At 36.2% G+C, this 12,215-nt stretch overlaps 1 protein-coding gene across 1 annotated transcript in view; it reads left to right on the plus strand.

Annotated features, from left to right (window-relative positions):
- LOC121383732 (E3 ubiquitin-protein ligase MYLIP-like) overlaps positions 1–11,094 on the plus strand; it is a 34,016-nt gene extending 22,922 nt beyond the window's left edge. Inside the window, exon 6 of the mRNA XM_041513829.1 lies at positions 10,820–11,094. Coding sequence (XP_041369763.1) covers positions 10,820–11,094 — 275 coding nt within the window. The remainder of the gene's footprint in view (positions 1–10,819) is intronic.
- Positions 11,095–12,215: the final 1,121 nt, after the last annotated feature.

A 12,215-nucleotide genomic window follows, 5' to 3' on the forward strand; every position in this document is an offset into this window, starting at 1 on the left:
TGAAAGTTAGTATTCTAATGTCACCGGTAGAAGCACAGAAATGCCTATGTCACGACAAATTTCCCAGAGTGCACACAGACTTGGGGTGCGTTCCTTTCACCACTCTTGGGCATGTTCCAACTGTTCTGTCCTCTCCAGATATCGTAAGACTTATTCGTTTTAAGGGTTTGTAACGTTTTGTATTGAGATACTTACTTGTCTGAACATTATTGTTAATGAAAATGTGCACGAACTGTGAAGAAAAACCTCACAAATGAACGACAAGCAAACGACAACAAATCGGATGTTGATTGCGCGAACCGTGCACGAGAAAACAAACCGAACCAAAATGATAACGGCCACGTGGTATACCAACATCTGTGACGTTGAAACGGAAAGATCCCCTCTAAAAATAGATTGGACCTCGTCTGCTCAACGGTTTTTTCTCAGTGGCGCGTGCGTTTTTAAGAAATAAAAAAAAATGCATTTCGTGGTATTACAAACATCAGGATTACCAAGATTACCAAAAAATACTTCAGGAGAATGGAAATGTATATTCTAAATAATAAAATGTAAGTAAAGTGTAATTTTATTTGTGAAAAATGGGTTTAATAGCGAAAAACAACGGCGTAATGGTTAACAACTAGGGCGTGTCCCTTTAACACTGTTTGCAACCCAATTCTTCCGTTTAAAATGAAACTATTTTTAAAAGATACAAACCTAAGTAAGCAAATATACGCAATATTAAATCGCACTACAATAGTTCCTACGTCCCAAAAAAGATATTCAGTATTTGGGTTTGACTTCACAAGTATGGGGAAAGTATTATGCTCTACCATTCAAAACTATTAAAGACCCATCTTTATTATGGTTTCAGTATAAAATTTTACATAGGATAACAGCTACAAATATATTTCTAAATAAAATAAAATATGTTGATTCTAATATTTGCGATTTTTGCCATCTTATGCCAGAAACACTGGAACACTTATTTTATGAGTGCTCTAAAGTTAGTCCTATGGAAAACAGTAGAAGAATGGGCATTAAAAAACAGGTGAACATTTTCAGTTGGATAAAAACATGGTTTTATTTGGTATCATAACAAAAAAGCATTGTTTTATTAATTGGTTCATTATTAATATTAAGTATTATATATATAGAACGAAATTACAAAAGATCAGATTAAATAAAAACGCATTGCTAAGATTCATTATTGATAAAATACAGATTGAAAAATATATCTTTTATAAAAATTGCCTGTATAAAGACTTTGATGATCAGTGGGAACCTTGGCAGCAGTTCCTCAAACAAATTGTATAAATTGATGTATAAACTTATTAATAACAAAATATACGAATAAGCTAATAAACATATTTTTATGCAAAATATCGCCAGTTCGGAAAACGTATCTCGACTTTCTATAATTTCTTTTCTTTTTAAGATCTTATTTATCTTTCAAGAAAGTTGTTGGGTGTTTTTTGTTGTTTTTTTCCTTTCTTCTTCTTCTCTCACTCTTTGTTTCTATTTCTAGTACTCTTCTTCTTAGTCTCCAGAATATTTCCTCTTCAGTTATGTAAGGCTTTTTTTGCATTGCTAATATCCCGTTTTACAGTATCATGTTAAGCCTATCTGTTTCATCTCAATATTGAATACTATATATGTGTGCATACGGCTCGCGCCGTTTGTGTCCCCTTTCGTCTATCTTCGGCTTCATCCCTGTTACTCCACACGTCCGTGTCTGTCTGTCTGCTCTCTCTCTCTCTCTCTCTCTCTTTGTCTCTCTGTCTCTCTCTCTTTGTCTCTCTGTCTCTCTGTCTCTCTCTCTCTCTGTCTCTCACACACACACACACACACACGCACATGCATATGTATACACATATTGTTTAATAAGTGCTTTATATACGAGTGTATAGCTTTAATTATGTATCGTTTATGTATATACAATAATACTATGTACAGCAATAATTCAAGGCCCCAACCTTGACCTTGCTTATGTTTCTGGGGACAATAAAAAAAAAAATAAAAAAAAAAAAAAAATAATAATAATAAATAAAAAAATAAAATAAAAAAGTACTTTATTGAACCATCTACATAACAGGCATATTCCACTTATTACTGATATTTTATAAAAATAATTGAATTATGTCAACGGTCCATAATTCAGAGAACCTCCTGCTTCAGAGTTCTTTCAAAACGTATCTAACGAGCAAAAGCTTCCGACGCCTATGTCTATATTTTGTACAGTAAACGTAGCAGGATATTTGTATTAGTAACTCGTGGTACATGCTTGGCTTATCTAATTATTGTGTTCTTGGATAGCTTTTAATTATTATTATTAACACTGGCATAATAGAATTAATACTTATTTTTAAAGGCATATCCTTCTGATAAATGTCTTTTAGAAACAGAAAAGTATAATTTATATAGAGAAATCTGCCATAGAGCACTAATTGTTTTTGTTTTTAAAAATAGTTATCTTGGTCATGTGGCCTAAGTAACTGAATAAATCTCTTGTCTTGTCTAATTATTATAGTTTTAATGGATGTTTTGTTCCTTGTATAAAGATACCTTTCCATAAATATATACATGTTCGTAAACAAATATTGGAAAGTAAAATCCAGTTTGGGCTATTGGGTGTAATGGGCGTTAGATCCCGGAGCGTTTGGTGATCTAGTTAAACTCATGAGTTTATATTTGTTTTACTAAAAAAAAAATAATAACTTGTGTATTCTTTCTTCATTCAATTTTATTGTATATTCTGTTCTATTCACCAAGTGGTGTACTAAATTTGTGCTATAGTTTTAAATTAAAGTTTTGTGTTACAGTTTTATGATTTAGTTTTGATTTTATGTTCTTTACACTAGTTACAGAATAGTAATAGTGAGGTATCTCGTCCATTATATAAATTACTAGATCTGTTTTCTCAAATATTTAAAATATATTAAAACACTGCTACAAAATAAACATTACAATATTCAGAATGCAATACCAGACAATATTAAATCAACTGGTTATGCCTAACCACAGCCATTGTTGAAGAAAATACTAATTTCTCATATATGCCAACTTACAAAGAAAATTACCGCCATTTTGAAACATGGACGCCAGTTTCAGCTATGGTTTGTTTGTTTTGTTTAACGACTCCATTAGAGCACATTGATTTATTAATCATCGGCTATTGAATGTCAAACATTTGGTATCTTTTATATGCACCATCCCACACAGGATAGCACATACCACGGCCTTTGATATACCAGTTGTGGTGTACTGGCTGGAACGAGATTAAACAAGTAGGATTACCAACTTCAGTTTTTCCCAAGTCTCGATTATCATTCGGTCGTTACATATTTACATTTAATATTATACGCAATGTGTCTTGGTCTTCAAATTCTTATGAGGTAGACTAGTAATACATGTACATTTTTCATTTTAATGTCCACTTTAAAAATACTTATTTACACATTGTCAATTAATAATACCGCTTGTTTTCTTCGTTGTAGCACAATCTCACGTTATATGTATAAACATAAACGTACTAGACAGGGTCCGGGAGGGGGGGGGGGGGTATCAACAGCCCTCCCCTCCCCCCTCCCGGTGCTGGAACAAATCTTCGCATTCGGGTAAAAACGATGAAGATGTTCGGGCAAAATGAGCTGACCTTTTTACAGTGTATTTCCACCATTCTACTCACAATATTAGTTGTAATCCATCTAAAAATGCTTAGTGATTCGTTTAGAACCCTATATAGTTGTTTGGTGGTACATTTAATGCAAATATGGCTAAATGTTGTTATAAAGATTTGGACATTTTCATTTAATTGGGACAAAAATCATCCTGCCCCCATATACAAGCGGGAGCCGTTGACTCGCGTAAATAAGACTTAGTTCTGCTATAAAGATCGGTATTTTCCCCATTTAATTTCCCCGTTAGTGACGTGTGGCTATTAATAGCATGTCACATACTGGGGCAATGTAGTCTTCTTACTTCCCCTTTCGTATTGCTAAATAATGTAAAGCACGCACCGGCCTCGGTGGCGTCATGGTTAAGCCATCGGACATATGGTGGGTACAGGGTTCGCAGCCTGGTACCAGCTCCCACACAGAGCGAGTTTTAACTACTCAATGGGTTGGAGTAAGACCGCTACACCCTCTTTTCTCTCACTAACCACTCACAACTAACAACTAACCCATTGTCCTGGACAGACAGCCCAGATATCTGACGTGTCCAGGATAGCATGCTTGAACCTTAATTGGATATGAGCACGAAAATGAGTTAAAACGAAAAGCACGCAAAGTAGCTGTCGTTACATTTAACCAACGAAAAACACGTGAATACCAAAAAGGTTCCTCCATCTGTAATATCAAGCGTAGTTAAAAATTCATTTGAAATGAAATTTAAATAATGTAAGTTGAAGAAGCATCACACAGGGTAAATGGATCTTAACGTACCCTCTGTGTGTGCTTATTTACCCTGAACCAGAGGTTTACTGTCACCTCAAGAAATGCTGGAGCAATTATAAGACTAAAAACAACAATCATATTCAATCCATATTCATATAATAATTATCTTAACTATAAAATACACTGATTTAACTACAAAATAAGTCTTTCTGGGTTTTTTTTTAGAAACTCTACCATCAGGTGGTAATGCGCAGTTGTCTAGGATCGCTCCCCGCTGTTGGGTCCTTTGGGCCATTTCTCGTTCCAGCCAGTGTACCACAACTGGTATATATCAATGTGTGTGCTATCCTGTCCGTGGAAAAGTGCATATAAAAGATCCCTTGCTGCTAATGGAAAAATGTAGCTGGGTTTCTCTCCAATTACAAAATGTTTGACATCCATTAATCGATGATTAATAACTGAATGTGCTCTAGCGGTGTCGTTAAATAAAACAATTTTTAATATACACCCGGCTGTTAATTTGTTGAATAACTATAGTTAATTGGCTATATAGTTAACATGTCGGCAAGATGAACAATTTGTAGAATGATCACTCGGTGTAAATGGCTACTTATGTACCCCCTATTACAGATGACTTGTTTGTTTTTCATCTTCAGTATTTATTGTCAAAGAAACAAAAGAAAATACGAAAGGGAAACCGAGTAATATTGACCAAATGACATCAACGTAAAGTGATTGAGGGTGGTTAGTCATTTTAACTGATTTTGCGTTATAGAAAGTAAAGTTTGTCTTTATTGATTTTTCATCTTATCATCGGCTATTGGACGTCATACATATGCTCATTCTGACACTGTTTTGTTTTTTTAGAGGAAACCCGCTGTCGCCACATAGGCTACTATTTTACGACAGGCAGCAAGGGATCTTTTATTTGCGCTTCCCACAGGCAGGATAGCACAAACCAGTTATGGATCACTGGTCGGTGCAAGTGGTTTACACCTACCCATTGAACCTTGCGGAACACTCACTCAGGGTTTGGAATCGGTATCTGGAATAAAAAATCCCATGCCTCGACTGGGATCCGAACCCAGTACCTACCAGCCTGTAGACCGATGGCCTAACCACGACGCCACCGAGGCCTGTGTAACGAACGAAAGAAAGAAAGACAGAAGTATTTTATTTAACGACGCACCCAACATGGTGTTACAAAATGTATATGGCGACATACATATTGTTAAGGACCACAGAGAAAATTAGAGAGGAAATCCACTGTCACCACTCCATGGGCTACTCTTTCCGATTAATTAGCAGCAAGGGATCTTTTATATGCATTATTCAACAGACAGGATAGTACATACCACGGTATTTGTTACCCCAGGCGAGCGCTTCACCACTGGGCTACGTCTCGCCCCTTCTATTTCTGTCAATGACGTGATATATATATTGTCATGGCTGTCCCAACAATTTTCGTAACTGTGCTGTGACGTGGACCTTTCTCAAGTAATTTTAATATTGGACAAAACAAAATATTTATTTTTACATTTAGTAGTAATTATTTGCATATTTGCTTGTATTCTGTAATGTCTGGAACTATGCCATTTATTATAGCTATTGTTTAATGAAATTCTTCGTAGTGCCGTTTGTCGTGTCGCGCACTATAGGCAAACACGAAATTACGTAACTACTATTATTAGTGATCGTTTGGATGCACAATGAGAGCTACATTTAGTTGTATTTCATAATAATATGTTCATAGTGTATGAAATTATGTTTGTAAATAGTTGCCGTAATTTATTTATGGGATATTAGTATATTACGATCGCTAAATGTGTTAATTTAATGTTTGACGTCCGTGTTTTGGTCTTGCAGTCTTCGACTTTATTTAATTCCCAAATTCCTGTGCTTATAAAAACTATGACACAACGTTGACATTAATATTATTGATGTAAATATTTCCATAACTGCAAAGTGTGTGTACTTACACACTGAAAACATCCCATGGGCTCATAAATAAACCTGGGATAAATTTCCATTTGATCGACTGTTTTGACATGGCTGCCGGGATTGACCTTGCCCTTCAGTAAAGTTTATTTTCCTCCAAAACTTGTACGATCGATTAGCTATTTTTTTAGTTAAACGTATCCTAATATTATTTGTACATTATGGCAAGTCATTTTATTAATTAAGTGAGGTAATAACTGATTACTGTAATATTAATGTTTTTAGGAACTATATCCTTGTACGCTGAGAACCTGTTTACACATACTGGTTGCTAAGGTCTGATATATCGGTACACAATGTTTGTAAACAACAGTATAAAAATGCTGTTTTTATAATATTCCCAAAGGCTTTTTCATTAAAACTATTTTATATTGGAATTATACCAAAAAAGCAATTGTGTAGTGATAGTCCCGTATTTATGCACATTAGAATTTGTTTGTATTATTAGCTTGAATTCCCAATGTATTTGCAATGCACAATAGCTTGTTTCGGTGCCAGGTAAATAATGTCGTTTTTATAATATCCCCAAAGACTTTTTCATTAAAACTAGTTTATATTGAAATTAGACCAAAAAAGCAATTGTGTAGTGATAGTGCCATATTTATGCACATTAGAAGTTGTTTGTATTATTAGCTTGAATTCCCAATGTATTTGCTATGCAAAATGAGCGTGTTTTGTGCCTGGTTAATAATGTCGTTTTTATAAATATTCTAAAGGCTTTTTCTGTAAAATTGTTTTACGCAAATTTTAGACTAAAAAAGCAATTAAGAAATGTTAGTTTTATCTTTATGCACTTTAGAAATTCGCAGAATTAATTATTTCAAGTTGGTAATGTTTTTGCTATGGGTTAAACTGACGTATTTACAAAAGTTGAAGTTTCTTAGGATTTAGAGTGTGCATTTACAAACTGTAAACTGCAAACGGAAGCTGGACCAAAAAGCAATTACTTTATTTATTGAGCAATTGTGTGCATAACGTAATTATTAAATGAAATGATATTTATTTTGTAAAGGTAGATCTCTTCCTAGCGTGACGTAATTTCTGATTGGCTGTTATGACATCACGTGGTACTTAAGAAAAAGTATAAAAGGCTGACGTCAATGGAAATCCGGACTGACCGGAATGGGCCACCCGCCTGTTGGAGCGCCGGGTTGATTGTGGCGCGGGGTTCCCCCCTTTGCGAATCCTTTATCCTCCAGGGCCTAAGTTGACTAAGTAATAAATTAAAATAATTGATTAAATTAATTGTATAATATATTGTTTTGGAACTGCCCGATTGAAAAATTATTTTATTATGCACCTACTAATTATATAGTTAAAAAAATAGAATGATATAGTGTTTTTTGGTGCCATTAATATTAATTCATAATATAAGATATAAGGTAATGGTAGACCCCAAAGTGTTTTTCTTTTTCTTTTTTTTTAAGTGGTCATACCACATTTTTAAATTATCCCCTACATTTCCTTTCCTTACCCCCCCCCCCCCCCCCCCCCCCCCCCCCGCTCCGGAGTTGGCCACTGGCGAAGTCAGAGGCTAAATCCGTAGTGGGCGTGCCTGAACCTTCGTGGATAGGGGCACGTTAATAGAGTTTCCCAGTTCCCAGTTGTTCTGTCACTCGTTCGCGGTCTGACAAGCAAACATTAAAGACATGTCCCCTTGTCCAACTTTCCAACTTTATTACATTGCATACATTTAAATTGACACTGGAATAACTTTTACTTATATTTTTAAAGTCAAATTTTATTAACTTTACCATCTTTATTTAATTAACTTGTTTTATGGAAGCAATATTTATAAGCAACTGCAAGCTGTTTAGCCTACATTTATTGGAGATGCAGTCCTCACTGGTTTAATATAACTATATCTGAAAGGAAGAGATCTATCTATCTATATGTTGGAAACTTACCCGTGAACATTAACTTTATTTCCATTTAATCATCACCTTTAAATAAATTTATAATTCTGAAAACTGGAACACTTCGTCTTTGTCATCTGTGGATGTTATTTGTATTCTCTGGACTTTGTTGATATCCTTGAGACGCGGCCACAACAATATAGAGTAGGAACTAAACCCACACATTCCCATTCTTAAGTAGCGGGTGTTTGGTTTGTGTGTGTGTGTGGGCGGTGATTAAACTGAATTAATAAACACTACCGGTGCCAGTAAACGACAAAAATTTGCAATATCATTCCAAAATTACGACGTCAAATAAGGTCGGGTTTGTGCAGGTGGAGTTTTGAGAAACCAGTTTCCTTAATTGTAAAACGATGAAGTAAGACGGATGTTTCCTTCCGGGGAATGACTACAGACCAAGTACCTGGCTGTGATTCATGGAGCGTACCTTAACGAACTCGTCAAAACTTCCTCTTCGGGTATCTCCGTGTACGTGCCTTGTGCGGAGATACGAGCTTTGAACAGCGTCTTAAAGAGGGGGAGGGGGGGGGGGGGGGGTTCGTAGCCCAGTGGTAACGCGTTCGCTTGATGCGCGGTTGGTTTGGGATCGCTCCGGTAGGCCCATCGGGTTATTTCTTGTTCCAACTAGTGCACCACAACTGGTATATCAAAGGCCGTGGTAAGTGCGATCATGTCTATGGGATGGTGCATATGAACGATCCCCTGATATTAATGGAAAAAATGTAGGAAATTTTTTACATCCAATAGCCGATGATTAATAAATCAATATGCTCTAGTGGTGTTGTTAAACAAAACAAACTTCTTTTATCAACGTTTTGACGATCAGAATGATTTCACATTTCAGGGCCACACTAGGCTTGAGGAGGGAAGCATTGGGCATTTGTCATCCCTCGTCCTCTGCACCCCCAAAACCCCCAACAACCAACACCAACAACTCTGAAAAAGTACCCTTTTAGTTTTAATAAGGAAGGAAATGTTTTATTTAACGACGCACTCAACACATTTTATTTACGGTTATATGGCGTCGGTTATGGACCACACATATTGAGAGATAAATAGATACCACTAGGGTTTCGAACACGCCCATCCCCGAGTCCGACCTCCGATAAGATCGGCGGCCTAACTCGGGATGGGCGGGGGGCGGGGGGCGGGGGGCGGGGGGGGGGGGGGTTAGAGTTGAAAATGGGCAGAATTTTGAAAATAGGAATTAGTAAAAAAAGTTAATACAATTTTTAAAAAAAATTGAAAGGTCAAAAAGTTTAAAGTCCGATCTATATGTCCACGTGAGTGGCCTCGTTAAGGCCGTTTGGAGGGGGAGGTAAGTTGGAGGTGGGCGGAATTTGCAATAAATAAAATAAATAAAAAGGTCAAAGACCTAAAACTAAATATGGAGAATAATCTTCATGTCTGGAAAAAATAAAATTAGAGTGCGGGGCCGACACCTTTTACTGGCGATTTGTGCAATTTAGAGAGAGGAAACCCACTATCGCGACTTCATTGCCTACTCTTTTCGATTAGCAGCACGAGTTCTTTTATATGCACCTCCTCACAGACAGGATAGCATACCACGGTAAACGCCTTTTTCATACTGACGAATTTACTACAAGTTATTTATTTAAGAGCCGATTGTTTTCTAAATTTCCAAAACACTTTTACTTTTCTTTTTACGTCAAACCAACCTGAAATTATTTACCCCCCAAAAACATTTGTAGGAAGATGGGTCGGATTATAGATACTAAATAAAACATCCCAAGCATTTATTTTTGTTTGTTTTCCACATATAGTACATGAAGCGTTGTTTATTGTGTTCAGTGGAAAGGGGACAGGGGCGTAGCGTGATCTGGACCTGGAGGGGGGGGGGGGGGGGGGGGTCGAATATGAACCAAGTAGACCCTTTTTCTATTTAGTCTCTGCCTGGCCGCGGTCCAAGGAACAAATTCCCGAACTACTTGCACGTGCTGGCTTTTATTACCATGGAGATGACGCCAAGCCTGACAGAGTGAAGTGCGCCTACTGTCACACACACACATATATATACATACACTCATGTATATGTATGTATGTGTTGGCTGATGGTCCTAGATGTGATCATAGATAAATTTAAAAATCAGTATCCGGAAAGTATTCCGTTTCCAACGATATCAACTTACACTTATTATTTAAGTCGTTTATTAAAACCCTCTAACTGAATAAACTGGAATTTTTACAAACATACAATATGATTCTCTGCATATTAGTATATATTAGTTAAAATTAACATTATAGGAATGCTGTTCGAGAAGATGAAAGGAGTGAGCAAACAACAACACCCAGCGTTCTGGAATCCACAATTTGTGGTACGGAAGACACTCTCGAAAAACTGACGACAAAAAATGAAGTTGAATAAGCCATGAACAGTTGCCAGATAGAAGCTGTCCTAGAACTTAGATACCCGAGAGATTTCGTCCGGCTGATAGTTGAATCTAGAATAAAGGAGAGAGGAGTTTGGGTTTGCTAACGCCGAAGATTTGGCGTCTGTTATTTTAGAAAAGAAAAACGAAGCTGGGACTAACTCCAGGACGGAAGATTGTGAAGCTAAACCAGCAGGAAACAATATTTCGGAACATGCATGCTCAGACATTGAGAACGAGAGTCGTGAACTGCACGATCGATTTGTGTGTAAAGTGTGCATGGAGTGCCAGATTCAAGTCACGTTCGTACCATGCGGACATCTTGTTTGTTGTGGGCAGTGCGCACTGGTCTTGGACGAATGTCCAATCTGCAGGACTGGCATCTCAGGGATGGTCAGAACTTACTACTGACACAAACAACAAAGACAGAACTTTGTGGAGACTGAAAAGCACACTGTGATACATAACTGAACTGCTGAGTATATTTATGGAGAATAAATGGTTACTGTCTTAAGATATCGGTTTTATCCTGGAATGGTTAGAATGGTGAATTCACCATTCGACCTGATCAGGATAAAGCCGATATCTTAAGACAGGAGCCGATTATTTTATTTATCTTGCAATCCTATATAATTCGAAATATTAATGAAATTAACAATTTTGTTACACAAGTTTATCGTTTTCTAAGCTTGCACGTGTTGAATGCCCTATGGCCTACAATATCTATACACCAAAACAAAATAGTCATTAAATAGCAACCATTTATTTCTTATTTTTTTAAACAGATATTGTCTTATGAACGTTTTTAAAAAATCAAAATCATCAAATGGAAATAAAATAATAAGTAACATTTAACAATAGGCCATTCCTTAGCTGATCATAACTAGTCAGTGACCGAAAATAAAGAAATTTATCTAGTCATCATATCTCGCGCGCGCGCACACACACACACACACACACACACACACGTAACACATATGTATTTAGTAATCATATCATGCCACTATATATAGTGATTGCAGGATCAAGTGCAATATTTAACATTTGTTGGAGTGTCTGGATCCTCTACATCTTGTATTCTTTCCTTCTCTTTTTAATTCATGAATACTGAACCGAACCGATACTGATTTTTTAATTTATCTATGATCACATCTAGGACCATCAGCCAACACATACATACATATACATGAGTGTATGTATATATATGTGTGTGTGTGTGTGTGTGTGTTTGTATATATACATACATACATACATACACACACACATATATATATATATATATATATAGAGAGAGAGAGAGAGAGAGAGAGAGAGAGAGAGAGAGAGAGAGAGAGAGAGAGAGAGAGGGGGGGGGGTCTCTGTATGTATATATTATATATGTGTATATTGTATTTATATTTATGAACATCGCTGGTGACGTCTATAGATTCTTAAAAGAGATTAAAAAGACTGATACTTTTGTATTTATACTTTTTATTGTATTATGTATATTGTATTTATATTTATAAATATTGTACTGAACCATAACAGTA

The sequence above is a fragment of the Gigantopelta aegis genome, chromosome 10, assembly GCF_016097555.1.
Source record: "Gigantopelta aegis isolate Gae_Host chromosome 10, Gae_host_genome, whole genome shotgun sequence".
In the NCBI taxonomy this organism is placed as follows: Eukaryota; Metazoa; Mollusca; class Gastropoda; order Neomphalida; family Peltospiridae; genus Gigantopelta; species Gigantopelta aegis.